General features: G+C 56.0%; 1 protein-coding gene across 6 annotated transcripts; it reads left to right on the top strand.

The window, feature by feature from the left end:
- Positions 1–742: 742 nt before the first annotated feature.
- On the top strand, positions 743–15,456 carry EPHB6 (EPH receptor B6). 6 transcript variants are annotated; one of them, XM_032483537.1, is made up of 19 exons: positions 743–1,070; positions 6,429–6,607; positions 7,766–7,823; positions 8,124–8,322; positions 8,605–8,669; positions 8,952–9,705; positions 10,383–10,538; positions 10,849–11,187; positions 11,295–11,419; positions 11,617–11,779; positions 12,001–12,115; positions 12,317–12,369; positions 12,564–12,682; positions 12,782–13,048; positions 13,499–13,669; positions 14,162–14,311; positions 14,567–14,760; positions 14,884–15,039; positions 15,154–15,456. In XM_032483537.1, the coding sequence occupies exons 4-19, from the start codon at positions 8,223–8,225 to the stop codon at positions 15,260–15,262; spliced, it is 3,036 nt and encodes a 1,011-aa protein (XP_032339428.1). In that variant the 5' UTR covers positions 743–1,070; positions 6,429–6,607; positions 7,766–7,823; positions 8,124–8,222; the 3' UTR covers positions 15,263–15,456. The 6 variants fall into 6 exon arrangements, with proteins under 6 accessions (XP_032339428.1, XP_032339425.1, XP_032339429.1 ...); XM_032483534.1 differs by having other exon boundaries at positions 745–1,070; positions 7,766–7,888; positions 13,496–13,669; XM_032483538.1 differs by having other exon boundaries at positions 745–1,070; positions 12,317–12,375; positions 12,569–12,682; positions 12,801–13,048; positions 13,496–13,669.
- The last annotated feature ends 85 nt before the right edge of the window (positions 15,457–15,541 follow it).

A 15,541-nucleotide genomic window follows, 5' to 3' on the forward strand; every position in this document is an offset into this window, starting at 1 on the left:
CAGAGATGCAGTGACTTGCCCTGCAGCGTCAGCGCCTGGCACCGACCTCAGAACTTCCCCTTTCAGACCCAGCCTCCCAAGCCCTTTGGGGTGGAAGGAGGGAGGGAGCATGGAGTCAGAAGCCCTGCCGCTGAGCAAGACCTAGGGTCACAAACGCGGAGAAGTTTAAGGCTAGATCGGAGCCACTTTCATACCCTGACTGCCGATCCACCCCCACCCCACCCCCGCACCCTCCAGATTTCTCAGTTTGTCTTTCCCTCCACCCTCTTCTCCTCTTTTTCTCAGCTCACGCCCACCTCAGTTCAAATCTGAGTAGGAACTAAAACAGTAGGTTTAGTTCCTAGAGTTGAAGCAGAAAGGCAAGGGAGGCGAGGGCGCGCGGCTGCCCTGCGCTGGGCACCAGCCCTCGGGCCAGTCGCGCTGTTCTCCGGGGGCGGGAGCCCACGCCCGCCCAGGGGGCTTTCAACGCCGCTCCCAGGCGCCCGGTAGGGCCGCCTAACCCCGGGCCCCGCACGCGTGCCACCCTCCGCGCCCACGTCCCCCGGCCCCGCTCCCAGGCGGGCCCCGGGCGAGCCCCGCGCCGCCACCCCGCTCTCCCCCGCGCGCCGGGGCCGCGGAGCGAGCGCCGCGCACTCGCCGCCGAGGCCGGGAGGGCGGGCTCGGCTCCCCGGAAGAGGGGAGAGGGAGGGCGGCCGAAGGGGCCGGAGAGGGGCGGGCCGGGCTGGGAGGGACGCGGAGGGGGCGGGCCGGGCTGAGCTCGCTCCAGCCGCTGCTCCCGAACACAGCGGCGGCCGGCGGGACCCGCGACCCAGCACGGCGACGGCGAGCGCGACGCGGACCCCGCGCGATCCCCCAGCGCCCCGCCTCCCGAGCAGCCCCTGGCGTCCGCCACCGCCCCCCGGCCGCCCCAACCCCTGAGACCCGCGGGGCCGCGCGGGCCCGGGCCGCGGGGAGGGGGGCTCCCGCACCCCAGCGGAGACGCGGGCGGCGCTGCGCGAGCGCCGGGAGCCGCAGCTCCAGCGCGGGGCCTCGGGGAGCGCAGACCTGCGGAGCCTGCGGCCGGCGCCAAGGTGAGCCCTGGGGTCGCAGGCGGTGTTTGGGGGTCGGGGACCGGCGCGCCTGGGGACAGAGGGATTAAGGTCTGCAGAAGTGGAAGGGCCCGCCAGACAGGGCCTCTGCAAATCCGGGGAGTCCTCCTAGCAGAGTGCTGAGTATCTATCCCTCCCCAAGGCGAGAGCAGGGTTCGTGATGGATGCGGAACAGGCCACCCTGGCTCCCAACCGCCCCCGCCTCTGACCAGTCATCCGTGACACCCCGATTGTCCTGCTGCTGCGATCCCCCACTGTGTTTTCAGAGATACTCCGTTGGCTCTGATACAGGGAGTCCTGAGCTAGGGGGTCCTCGCAGAGGCTGGTCTCCAAGCCTTCTGAAGAGGATTGCCCACCCCTCTGACTCCAGTGGCATCTCTCCAATCCCGGTGGAGCTGGGAGGAGCAAGGAGGTTGATGGCACACCTGCCCCCAGTTCCCCGAAGCCTGTCCTCTCCCCCACCTCCATCACCACACCTGGAGTGGAGCGAAGGCTTGGTTCCTGCTCCCCAGCCATGACCCCCAACTTGCAACCAAAGTCTACTGCTTGCTGCTGCCCCAGCTCCACCCCCTCTCGTTACATCTGGGTGCTTGGCCCTGCCTGCCCGACACCCCCACCCACCAATCTTGGCTGTCTGGCACTGTCTCTCCTCCCATCCCTGGGGGAACTGGCACAGGCCCAGCATAGCCGATGTTGTAATGTCCCTGGCAGTGCCCATGGAGAGAAGCGGCTGGGCCTGTTCCCAATCAGTTAACCCCAGGCCCTCTGCCCGCCTGGGAGCTTGACTCAGGCTGTAGACAGGGAGATGCTGGTTCGGTGGGAAAGGAGATGTGGGACTTTGGCAGTCCACGGAAACTGCCCAAGTGGTGGGCACTGGGGCATTGAGACTTGCCAGGTGCTGTTCAGAGGGATCTTTCAGGGCACTGGACCTTTTCTGTAGCAGGAAGATTAGCGTGAGGGCTCCTATGTACCTACCTAGTGGCCTAGGGAACAGGACTCCTTTAGAGTCTATTGGTTCATTCAGGGTGCAGGAAGATGGCTGGCTGTGGCCACTCTGTCATCAGAATGCTGGGGAGCAACAGGCGGCGATGTGCTCAGTGTGGGAAGGGCCAGACCATTCCTCCACTAGCAGGGCCAGCTGCTCTCCAGCTCATCCCCATCTCCTGAGCCGGACCCTAGACCCTGTGTCCCAACCACATTCCTCACTAGGTAGGAGGGGGACGGTGGCCGTTTGAGGGGATTTGCGCCTGAGGTTTCCCAGTCTCTACTTCCCGGCTTACCTCCCCCTCCCATGTGTTTCTGCAGAAGCAACTCCCAGGGCAGAGAGCAGCTTACAGCCTGACTGGGGGTGGAGTAGGGGCAGACCAGGGTGAGGGAGAAGGACTCACAGGCGTCTGCCACCAGCATGAGGACCACGTGGGATCTGTGCTAATGTGCATGCTGTCACACACACACACACACACACAGCCCAGCACACACTCTCCTGCCCCACACCCACCTCACCTCGTCACACTCCCTTACACACTCTCACACTCGCTCTCATGGGCATGGGTTGGCACTCATGGGCTTTTCCACAATCTGCCACTTCCTCATCTCTCCTGCATATGTTTCAACTGCCCCAGCCCCCTCCCTTGTGCCCTCTTCCACAGCCGCACTTGTCCCCTATCTGTGCACAGCCAGAGTGGCTCATTCTAAGTGGTTGTCTGGCTAGATCCAGACACTGCCTGCATCTTAAAAGCCTCCCCCAGCTCCACAGCCAGCCGGGGAGTGAGAGGCGCATTTGTCTGCATCTGCGTGCTCTGGGGGACATGCTCAGGGGCTGGAGGCCTCCAGGGACACAGGGCTGTCCTCTGCTAGGTGATCCACAAATTGGCTTCTGCAGCCAGGACAGCTGGGGCTAGAAGCACCAGAAGAAAACCACCTCCTCACTGTCTGCTGGCTGCTCTCCTTAAAGGCCAGTGGGATCCTTTTTAAGGTGGGTGGCCAGAGGGTGAAGAGAGAGCTACTGAGACTGTATCCAAGGTAGAGATTAAAGGGTAGCATTCAGCTGAGCAAGGATTATACTGGAATTTCCTGGGCGTTTAACAGCTGCAGAACAGGACGGAGGTCAGGGCCTATGTGCTGACCCCTCCCACGCTGACCCTGTGGCTAACAGGTGTGAGGACCAGCTCAGCAACCACACCAGGCACATGAGACATTTAAAACCATCGACCCCTTTGCCCTTGGGAGCGTCCTTGGCCCTGCTGGCCCCCGCGGGCTGCTCTGCCTCCCCATCTGAGCTCCCTTTGCAGCGATGCCTCACGTGTGTTTCAAGTGTACAGCCTCCTCTGTTCCCCTCTTTCCTTGTGGAGTTGCAGGCCTTTGCTTGACAGCTCGTAAGAGAAGCATGATGTCATTAGTGGGACAGTTCTCAGGGGCTGAACTTCTTAGGAGAGACACTTAAAGAATGCCCAGGGATAAAGGGTATTTTGCTTTTACTGTTGACATTATTTCACTCATTCATTTCCAGCTCCTACTGCCTCGATATCTCTCCTTTCTTCTTATAGATGAAAATTTCTAAATATTTGGGGGCAAAGAGGGGAGGGATAAAATGTACCCATGCTATGCTAGTCTAGGTTTTACATTTTCCTTTTTCTGTTTAGATTTTAATAATGAGATTTTGTCTTAATTATAACAATAAGATATGCTCATTATAACATAAAAAAATTCAAATTTGTATAAGACAAAGTTAATAACTCCTGCATGCTCCAGCTCTACCCACTACAGGTTTTAGCTTCATAGCCCAATATATCTTTTTACATACTTTCCTCCAAGCTTATTTGGCTTATATTTTTTAATGTTTAAAAAATTCACTTTGTGGACGAGGTGCATAAATTATATTAAGTCAGCTTGGTTTGCTCATAAATTATCATATTTAGCATTTTAATTTGAGCCCTGTTAACTTTTAAAATTCTTACAGATTTACTCATTTATTTTTAAAGCTTTCATTTTTATAGCTACCAGGACTCATAAGCTATGATTTATAAGCTTAGATTCTACACATCTTTAATCTTTGCCAGTTTGTGAAAACAAAATACAATCCTTATACCCACGAAACTGTCATATTTTTGTAAACTAAAGAAATGTAGCAAGCTTGCAGGTGTAGTGTCTCTACTGTATCAAAAAAATATAAAATGATAAAGCCAGAAAAGGGGCTGAAAAAAAAAAAAAGCTGGTGATAGAATGCAATTTTTATCACATGAAACTTTCTCTAATCAGTCTCATTTTCTGAGCTCTGATTTTACATCCACATTTCTGCTGCTGCTGGTGTCTTATATTTTTAAAACCATATACACATCTGAAATGTGAATGTTTTCCTGATGGAGATAAGTTTTCTACTTTTTCATAGGTTAGAGGATTTCTAAACCCTGACGGATTCCTTTCATGAGCTGGAGAAGAGAGGACTCTCCAGCAGGCCTCAGGGAGGAGGATGAGGGGCCTGGCCCTACAGAGGTTGGTCCCCCTCTGAGTGGCGGCAGAGATGTGACTGGTTGCTCCCAGGGCAGACTCCTGGACCAAATGCGGAAAGATGTCCTAGTCCTCAGCCATTGAAGGCACCTTTGAAAATCAAGTTCTAAGTCCTGCTTGTTTTGTAGTCCAGGCATACGATGGAGCTGCGTGTTCTTGTCACTTACATTTCTGCCTTTGAATCTTCTCTCAAAAGAACCTGCAGGGGTAGGAATTAATTGACAGCAATTTCTTCCATATCTTAATAAAATTTCCTTATATCCTTGTTTTTGTCCTTGCCACAGACATACACTCAGTTTCTTTTTATACATTAAAAAATAAAGACTTGGATTTATCTGGTTTGTTTGATACGCAAGAACTGACCTAACTTCGTAGTCTTACTCAGCAACACTTTTTTTTTTCTGAAGAAATATGTTTATAACCTTCAGTCTTCTGGATCCAAATCTATAAGAGGTTCTCATCAAACAGCAGAAGTACACGTCTGGATACTTGAAGACCCTCTAACCTCTTCAATGAGTATCTTTGCCCTTAGTAAAATTTCAAAAAATTACTCCTGGCAATCCACATGCAATGTCTCTATTTTATCACTTTCTACTTGATTCCTCCTGACAACAGAAGCTGAGTGGCTTAGCATGTTTTAGAATTGCTTTGGCTCCTTTCTGGAGCTTCTGGAGAGAGGCCAGCTTCATGTTGTCCTCTAGATGCACACTAAGGATGTTCATGCACGCCCTGGGGTAGCCGCGAGCCACCATGTTACTTGTAGCGTGGGTCATCAAAGCATATGCTTTGCCTTCATCTTCTAGAATGTTCCATATTGCACAGCCGATGTGATCTGCAGTGCATCTTTTTCTCTCATGATTCGCTGTCTCTCAAAAAAATTCACTGAGATTTTTCCACGGTGTTCCTCATTCCTTCTCCAGGATTATTCATCTAGTTAGAAGTTTAGGAAGACATACGACTTAGAGTTTCTTCTTTGTACAGATTCCAGAATCCATCCATGTTCTGACTGAAAGAGGCTATTCTAAAGAATATCTGCTGGGCAAATGGTATAATAGGCTTCATTGTTTAAAGATGTTTTGCGGGCATTTTTGGTTCTTGATAAGACCCTGTGACTCTGGCCAGAAGCTGGTCTGCTTTGGTGTAGAAGCATGTCTCCAAACTGAGCCACTGAGAGTCTGGGGGGTGGGGGGGTCCACCTACAACGTGAATTACTTCAGGATATTTCCTAAACAGCCATTGTTGATGGGGCCATGCTTTTGACTTCACTGTCTCCTCATTCTTCTTTGAAACATTTATTTAATCTGTGAATGATTCTAGTAGAATTTGGGACAGTATTTGCAAAGAACCTCTGTTTCTTATGAATAATTTCCCATGTAGAAATGCTTCTTTTTTTCCCCAGCTGTATTGAGATACAATTGACATATGATATTGTGTAAGTTTAAGGGGTACAACGTGATGATTTGGAAATTCTCCTTACTTGCCTCCACACGCTATAAGTTGAATTCTCTATTCCACAAATCAGGCTCTAGAGGCATGAAAGGTAAATTTCAGTGGCTAGTTGGCAGACATCCCCTACACAGCAGCCCACACGGATGTCGAAACGGTGTCTTTTCATGATAACCACATGGAGAGAATGCTGAAGCCTTTATCTTACAGTACAGCCGGCATTACCAGAAAATGTAGTAGACATCAAATCATGATTTTCATATTTAGCAAAGTTAAATATAGTTTAATGGTTTGGTTTCAGCTTCATTGTATACAGTGTAATTTTTAAGTTCCAACTTCCAAGTTTTTTTTTTCCCACTCTTAGTCTCGTGTCTTTCAACCCAACAGGAAAATCTACTGCTCTTGACCATGCAACTTCCAGATTTCTGAGATTCAGTCATGAGGAGACAGCTCGCTCACCACTAATCTTAGACTAACAAGCAGCCCTGTTCGTCTTCACCTTGACCCTGGGAGCAGCCGTGCCTCCTGGTCCCATGCTTGTGAGCTGCGGTGCTCTGCTTCTAAAGGTTGGGGAATGTTTTGTATCAAGGGGTAGCTTATCACATAGTCCCGAGATGTCATTTTGAGGGCATGAACACTATCTGGATTCATTTACTAAACAGTTATTATTGACTGATTTAAGTGAAATTTTAGTGATTTAATTTAAAAAATAATATAGAGGCAAGATTTTTAAAATATAAAAATTAAAGAGCATATAGTGAGAGCACTTCTCCCTTGTGCTAGCCCCAGTCCTCTTCCTCCACCTTTCTCCCCAGCTTGTGTCTACCCTTCATGAAGATCCTATTTACATAACACGTATATGTACGGTCCTTAGTGAGTTCCCAGTAGGGAGCATACTGTACACGGCTCTGCAAAGGACAGTGTACTTTTACTTGGAGTTATTTTCATATCAGCACATAAACATTAGCCCTTATTCCTCTTTAAGTTGTGCCATAATTTTTTAACCACCTTCCCCTTGCTGAACAGTTACTTTACAGCCTTTTCCCTTGCAAACAATTCTGCAATAAATATTCTTGTTTGAACATCCATGCGAAAGAATCCAAGTATATGATCCATCAAGGACAAATTCTCAGAGGTGAAGATAGACATTGCCAACTGTCCTTCTAAGAGGATTCACCAATTTGAACTCGAAAGCACAGTGACTCTTAGAGAGCCTATTTCTCATACCTTCTCCAACCCAGTGCGTTGTTAATCTCAGGACAAAATGACATGTCACTGTTGTTTCAACATGCGTGCCTTTCATTGTGAGCAGAGGAGGAAGCATCTTTTCACATACAAGACATAAGTTTATTTTTCTGTAAGCCAGAGAAAAAATGTGCCCCTTGTGGAGAGAGGACCTTTGTTCACAAAATGTAGCTATGCCAGACCCGCAGAGCTCCATCTCTTCTCTATCCTTGCTCCTTTTTCAGACGGAATCTTTCCGCCTGTGTTCCTTTGTGCGTCTGTTCTTGCCCCCTCCCTCCCACCATACCCCACAGCTCTCCTTCTGTGGTCCCTCTCGCTTCACTGCCTCTCTGAAATGTCTAGAGGGTCCAAGCCTGATGGGGGTTGGGAGGTGATGGGGAGGGGAGACCGTGTGTCCCCAGGGAAGGAGTAGCTTCTAACTTGTCTGCTTTTAATGAAAAAAAAATTCTGACTTTCATTTCAATACCGGGTGACTGTAGGGAGAAGAGAGAGTAAATGAAGAGAAAGAACTTGATTAGCTCTTTCCGGAAGAAAAGGGTAAGACTGGCCCAGAACTGCCCTCTGCTCTAAGTGTGAAGGCCGTGAGAAACAGATGCTCAGAGGTGGGTCACCTGCGGAGAGTAGGCAGGAAGCGCCGACCGGGCCCACAGCCCTCCACGATGGTGGGCTTGACAGAGATCAGGAGTCAGCTTTCTGCTGGCCCTCACCCATGGTTGGTGCTGGGGCAGTTTGAGAGATACAGGGGGAGATACAGGGCCAGATTTTGGAGGCTGGGCCATATATGAAGCAATGCAGTTACCTCCCAGCGGCCTCTTCTGGTCCTTTGTGTCTCCCTAGGAAGCAAGCTTGGCTGCAGACCCCAGTCTGGCAAAGCAGCAGCCCCACCTGGGAGCTGGGCAGTGGCCAGGGCAATGGTGGGAGCCCTGAAGATGCCTGATGGCTGCTGAGGGGGCTGCCCAGTCAGGGAGCAGAGTGGCGGGCATGGTGGGCGGCCTGTGGGCCCTGGTGCTGGTGTCCTCAGTCCTGGCTCTGGAAGGTAAGAGGGAGGGGAGACCGGAGAACCCCCACCTGCCAGTAGAGACCCAGCATAGGTGAGAAATGGGAAAAGATTCAGAAAAGGCAGGAAACAGTGAAGATACCCAAAGTGGGAAAGGAATGGGTAGGGTTTCAGCGACAGGTTCCTGACAGACAGCTGTGCTCCTGCAAATCAGTTAAATGAACCTGGGAGGGAAATGCTTTCTTTTCCTAATGGGAGTGGGGTGGGGTTTGTCGTGGGGGCTGAAGGCCTGGTCACTGAGCGCCTCTTATCTCTGGACAGAGGTATTGCTGGACACCACTGGAGAGACATCTGAGATTGGCTGGCTCACTTACCCGCCAGGTGGGGTGAGTGTCACTCTTTCCTTCTGAGCCCCCTACCCTTCCCCTCTTCCCCCACCCTGCTTGCTCTTGAGAGCGTTGTCTTAGGAGAACGTTGCATTTGAGAAGGAAGCACTGGGTAGAGATTGATGGGATAAGACATCTTCCCTCCAGAGAAACAAGACTTCCGGGTGGCCTTACCTGCTTCGCCTGTCATCAATTTTAAGTCTCACTAGAAGAGAAACACCCCCACTTCCCTTCACCCTCCCAGCCCAGAGCAGATAATGCCATCTCTGATCCTCCCTGCAGTGGGACGAGGTGAGTGTCCTGGACGACCAGCGACGCCTGACCCGGACCTTCGAGGCATGCCACGTGGCTGGGGCCCCTGCAGGCCCCGGGCAGGACAACTGGCTGCAGACCCACTTTGTGGAGCGGCGAGGGGCCCAGAGGGCACACATCCGACTCCACTTCTCCGTGCGGGCGTGCTCCAGCCTGGGCGTGGCCGGGGGCACCTGCCGGGAGACCTTCACGCTTTATTACCGCCAGGCCGAGGAGCCTGACAGCGCCGACGGCATTTCCGCCTGGCACCTCAAACGCTGGACCAAGGTGGACACGATCGCGGCGGATGAGAGCTTCCCCGCCTCCTCGGCGTGGGCCGTGGGCCCACGCGGGGCGGGGCAGCGGGCCGGGCTGCAGCTGAACGTCAAGGAGCGGAGCTTCGGGCCCCTGACCCAGCGCGGCTTCTACGTGGCCTTCCAGGACACCGGGGCCTGCCTGGCCCTCGTGGCGGTCAAGCTCTTCTTCTACGCCTGCCCCTCCGTGCTCCGCGCCTTCGCCGCCTTTCCCGAGACGCAGGCCAGTGGGGCCGGGGGCGCCTCCCTGGTGGCCGCCATGGGCACCTGTGTGGCTCATGCAGAACCAGAGGAGGATGGAGGAGGGGGCCAGGCAGGGGGCAGTCCCCCCAGGCTGCACTGCAACGGGGAGGGCAAGTGGATGGTAGCCGTCGGGGGCTGCCGCTGCCAGCCTGGGCACCAGCCTGCGCGCGGAGACAAGGCCTGCCAAGGTGAGATCCCACTCCCTTGCACTTGCCCGAGATCCCCCACCTGCCTCCACCTTTGGGCTCCTCTCCTGAACGACCCAGACTTCATTCTGTCCCCAAAAGGTCAGGAATAAACTCTTTTAGGAAAGGATCATTGTTTTCTCCAGATTTATTTCCTAAAGCACATAGATTGCCGTTAGCCACTCCTCTGACACTTCTAGAACCTTCTGGAGGCTCCCACAGCAATTGCTGGGGATTCTGAGGCTGCAGGCTGGAGAAGGAATGGGATGAAAAGAATTAAACTCCTGGGCTATCTTGGGATGGGAGTCCTTTGTCCACGTGGGCGGATATCCCAGGGCCAGATGACCAGGAGGCAGGTGGAAGACATGTATACAGCGAAGCAGAATGATTCTGCTGCAGAGGGAGGTTATACAATCCAAGCCAGGCACCTACATCTGGTGCTTGTCCTCCCTGTAGCCTCCACCACACCTCACTTTTTCATCAATGGAATTATAATTCCACCCTAGCAAAATGGCAGAAGCAAGCTCTGCCTGAGGGAGGGAAGGAGGGAAGAGGGGGTGAGGAGTAGATCTCAGGAAGAAAGGAACGGAGGCTGTGAGGATGCCTGTGTGCAGGTGTGGGGGTCACAGGAGGTGATGGACAGAGGGGACCTGAGGCCTCTACCCTCCTCTGCCCCCTAGCCTGCCCCCAGGGGTCCTACAAGGCCTGGGCTGGAGATGCCCCCTGCTCACCGTGCCCTGCCCGCAGCCACGCCCCCGACCCTGCAGCCGCGGTTTGCCCCTGCCTGGAGGGCTTCTACCGGGCCAGTTCTGACCCCCCAGAGGCCCCCTGCACTGGTGAGTTCCCCACCCATCCAGGGTTGGACATGGGGATGGGGGTGGGACCAGGAGAGGGGGAGCCTGAGGGCAACACGGTGCAGCTGGTTTGCATTTGCAGTGATTTCTTTCTCCTGTGTCTTGGTTTTCCTATCCCGATGCTCTTTCTCTGATCCCACCCCCACCTGGCCCACCCCGTTCCTCTCTCCTCCCACCTGCCTCCTCGGGCTTTCCCGCTGTCTCCTCCCCGCTGAGCCATCCACCCTCTCCTGCCTCCTTCCTTTCCCAATCATCCCCACACCTACAACTTCCTCCCTCGGGCCCTCCCCAGGCCCTCCGTCCGCCCCCCAGGAGCTGTGGTTCGAGGTGCAGGGCTCTGCGCTCATGCTGCACTGGCGCCTGCCGCAGGAGCTGGGGGGCCGAGGGGACCTGCTCTTCAACGTCGTGTGCAAGGAGTGCGGCGCGGGAGGCGCAGGCGCTTGTCGCCGCTGCCCGGATGAGGTGCATTTCGACCCCCGCCAGAGGGGCCTGACGGAGAGCCGCGTGCTAGTCGGGGGGCTCCGGGCACACGTGCCCTACATCTTGGAGGTGCAGGCTGTCAACGGGGTGTCAGAGCTCAGCCCCGACCCACCCCAGGCTGCAGCCGTCAACGTCAGCACCAGCCACGCAGGTGAGCCTTACCCCGTCCCAGGCTTCCCCTCACCTCTTCCGGACCTCCTCCCCACTTCCGCTCTCCAGCCCCCCCCCCCGGAAACCCCGACTAACGCCCCGCGCCAGTTCCCTCCGCAGTTCCTGCGGTGCACCAGGTGAGCCGGGCCTCCAACAGCATCACCGTGTCCTGGCCGCAGCCTGACCAGACCAACGGCAACATCCTGGACTATCAGCTCCGCTATTATGACCAGGTGGGCAGGGGAGGCGAGGGGAATGGGCACCCCGCAGCGCTGGTGGGAGCTAGCAGTGCCCCACAGTGGCGCTGGAGGTAGGGGGCCGGGAGAGGGGCCTAGGAGCCCTGCAGCAGGGGCGTGGGGGGACCTTGGGGAGGAGCAGGGGTAAGAGGGGCCACCATGGCCAACAGGGAGTGAGTAGCTGTCACCCCCAGGCAGAAGATGAAGCCCACTCCTTCACCCTGACCAGCGAGACCAACACAGCCACCGTGACCCAGCTGAGCCCCGGCCACATCTATGGCTTCCAGGTGCGGGCTCGGACTGCCGCAGGCCACGGCCCCTACGGGGGCAAGGTCTATTTTCAGACACTGCCTCAAGGTGAGAGGAGGCCTGGATGGGGAGGGGGTGGCCCAGTAAGATGGTGAGGAGGGGTCCAGGGACCACCCAGGCCTTGAAACTTCACCCCAAACCCTCCAGACTAGGAGAGTGACTGCCCGCTGATCTTAGGGTCAGCATAGGGAGGGGGCGTGGGAGGGTGTGTGGGTGCACTGACGTGTGGGACTGTGCACACCTGTGACTCTGGGCCGCTGGTTCTCCAGGTGAGCTGTCCACGCAGCTTCCTGAGAGACTCTCCTTGGTGATCGGGTCTATCCTGGGGGCGCTGGCCTTTCTTCTGCTGGCAGCCATCACTGTGCTGGCCCTCATCTTCCAGAGGTGAGCCCCTCCATGCCATGGCCCAGCAGCCCCAAAGCCCCTGCAGAAACCCCCAGGAAGGCCCTTCTCCACCACCCAGCCCCTGCCCCTGGGCCCAGCCCCGCATGCCATTGATCCCTGGCAGGATGGACGTTGGCCTCCTCGGGGGCAGACAGGGGAGGAAGTGGGAGGGTCATCCCAGGACTCTGGTTTGTCCCTTAGGAAGCGGCGTGGAACTGGCTACATGGAGCAGCTGCAGCAGTACAGCAGCCCAGGTGGGGGTGGCTCTGGGAATTGGGGGCGCACAGACAGAAAGCTGGGAGATGGGGCCGGGAGCACATGGCACAGCTGGGCTTCCCAGGGTTGAGAGCAGCTCCTTGGCACCATCATTGGAAGTGAGAGAGCATGTCGGGTGTGGGGGCAGCCTGGCCTGCACCGCACCCTCACGCTGTGCCCCGCACGCCTGCAGGGCTTGGGGGAAGTACTACATCGACCCCTCCACATACGAGGACCCCTGCCAGGCCCTCCGAGAATTTGCACGGGAGGTCGATCCCACGTACATCAGGATCGAGGAGGTCATTGGGGCAGGTACCGCGGGGCAGAGGGAGGGCGTGGAAGGGGCCCCAGCAGGATACCTTCTAGAAGGAGCAGGATACCCACCGTGGGACCTTCCTGGACACCCCCCAGCCCACACCTGCTCTCCCAGGCTCCTTCGGGGAGGTGCGCCGGGGCCGCCTGCAGCCTCGGGGACGGCGGGAGCAGGCTGTGGCCATCCAGGCCCTGTGGACCGGAGGTGCCGAGAGTCTGCAGATGACCTTCCTAGGCCAGGCTGCAGTGCTGGGCCAGTTCCAGCACCCCAACATCCTGCGGCTGGAGGGCGTGGTCACCAAGAGCCGGCCCCTCATGGTGCTGACTGAACTCATGGAGCTGGGCCCCCTGGACAGCTTCCTTAGGGTCAGTCTGGCCTGAGGGTGAGGCAGGGTGGGGGCCGGCGGGGCGCGGGGCTTGGGTCCAGAAAAGTGGGAAGTGGGCAGTTCTCAGCAGTCCTGGAGACAGAGCTCTATGCCTTTGCTCCCTCCTGCCCCACCTCTGGGGTCTCCATCCTTCGTTCTCAGACTATCTGATTCCCAGATCCCCTTGCTGTCTGGTGCCAGTGTCTGCTCTGCGATGTTGAGGTCCCCCCTCTTGGCTGACCTCTTCCGCACTTTGGCTGACCTCCTCCCCCCCTTGGCTGACCTCTTCCTCCCCTTGGCTGACCTCTCCCCCCTTGGCTGATCTCTTCCTCCCCTTGGCTGACCTCTTCCCGTCCTTGGCTGACCTCTTCCCATCCTTGGCTGACCTCTTCCCGTCCTTGGCTGACCTCTTCCCCACCTTTTGCTGACCTCTACCCCCGTCCCTCAGCAGCGGGAGGGCCAGTTCAGCAGCCTGCAGCTGGTGGCCATGCAGCGGGGTGTGGCCTCGGCCATGCAGTATCTGTCCAGCTTCGCCTTCGTCCACCGCGCGCTCTCTGCCCACAGCGTGCTCGTGAACAGCCACCTGGTGTGCAAAGTGGCTCGTCTTGGCCACAGGCCTCAGGTGAGAACACAGCCCTAGGGCTCCGTATCCCTCAGGGGTGCCAGAGGATGAGCTTCAACCTGGGGTGGGCGGATTCCACAGGTGCCGTCCCTTAGTGTCTGAAGGGACAGAGCTCTTCTGTGTGATGGAGGGAGGGGGCGTGGAGGGATTTCCAGGACCGGGGACACTGGGACCAAGAGGGCGGCAGACCTCCTAGAACCACCTCCTGTCCTTCCCTAATGTCTGACTCTAGAGTCAGGGCCGCTGGATACCAATTGTGAACGAACATGCCACCCTCAAGCTCTGTGACGTTGCACAAGTTTGTATTTCTGTGTGCCTCAGCCTCTGCATCTGTAAAACGGAGGTGGTGCCATCTCCCCTACTGGGTTATGCGATTAAACGAGGTGCCTTATGGGATGTGAAGTCCATGACACATCTGAGCAGGTAGTATCTGCTCAATAAATATGGCCGCTGCCATGATGACTGCTGTTGTTACTTGCAACCTCCCCTCAGGGCCCAAGTTGCATGCTGCGCTGGGCAGCCCCAGAAGTCATTGCACACGGGAAACACACAATATCCAGTGACGTCTGGAGCTTTGGGATAGTAATGTGGGAAGTGATGAGTTATGGAGAACGGCCCTACTGGGACATGAGTGACCAGGAGGTGAGCTCTTGACCCAGACATCGCAGATTCCCCACTGCCATCCCCCCAACCCACCAGCCTCACACTTTCTAAGACCCCCATCCTATAATACATTCACGTTCTACAATCTCGTGGGTCTCCTTTTCCATATTTTTAAGTTCCTTCCCCACTCCAGCCTCATGCTCCACCTGATCCCAGGCCACCTCCTTACCTAACACTACATTCCTTTCTGCCAGCAATAGCCTCCAAGTACCATATTCTTCCTCTGACTCCCAGGTACTAAATGCAATAGAGCAGGAGTTCCGATTGCCCCCACCTCCTGGCTGCCCGCCTGGACTACATCTGCTGATGCTGGACACTTGGCAGAAGGATCGTACCCAGCGACCTCACTTTGACCAGCTGGTGGCTGCATTTGACAAGATGATTCGCAAGCCAGACACTCTGCAGGCTGGCGAGAGCCCCGGGGACAGGTCTGGAGCTTGGGGCTAGAGCCTGGAAAAGCTCGGGAGGGGAGATACAAACCAAAAAGAAACTGAGGAGAGGGGGCTAGGATGAAGAGCGGACTTTGACCTGCCTGCCCCTCCCCCCCTCAGACCCTCCCAGGCCCTTCTGAACCCCGTGGCCCTGGACTTCCCCTCTCTGGAGTCCCCACAGGCCTGGCTCTCAGCCATCGGCCTGGAGTGCTACCAGGACAACTTCTCCAAATGTGGCCTCTGCACCTTCAGTGATGTGGCTCAGCTCAGCCTGGAGTAAGCAGGGAGCACGGGGGTGGGGGAGCCTAGGTCCCAGGCCAGGGGTCTTGCCTGGGATATTGGAGAGGCTGGCCCCAAGTTGATCCACTCCTCCCCCTCTGCTCCTGCCAGAGACCTGCCGGCCCTGGGCATCACCCTGGCCGGTCACCAGAAGAAGCTGCTCTACCACATCCAGCTCTTAAAGCAGCACCTGAGGCCACCGGGCTCCGTGGAGGTCTGAGTCTGGGCAGGAAGCTGTGAACGGATGGTGCCGCTGCCCTAGTCCTGGACGCCAGTCCAAGGAGGGACATTGGCGACGTGAGCCAGGCTCCACCTTGGCCTCTGAGAGGCGCCCACCACGCCAACCCTTCAGATGCCTCATTCCTCACCCCTCCACCGACCTCCCCGCATTAAAGGGAAAGAAGGGATTTGCAAGTTGGAGGTGTGATGAGGCCTGGAGCAGAGGGGTGGGACCGGGAGACCACACTGCCTCGCAGGCTGCACCAGAGACACAGAGCAA

The sequence above is a fragment of the Camelus ferus genome, chromosome 7 (assembly GCF_009834535.1).
Source record: "Camelus ferus isolate YT-003-E chromosome 7, BCGSAC_Cfer_1.0, whole genome shotgun sequence".
NCBI classification, from domain to species: Eukaryota; Metazoa; Chordata; class Mammalia; order Artiodactyla; family Camelidae; genus Camelus; species Camelus ferus.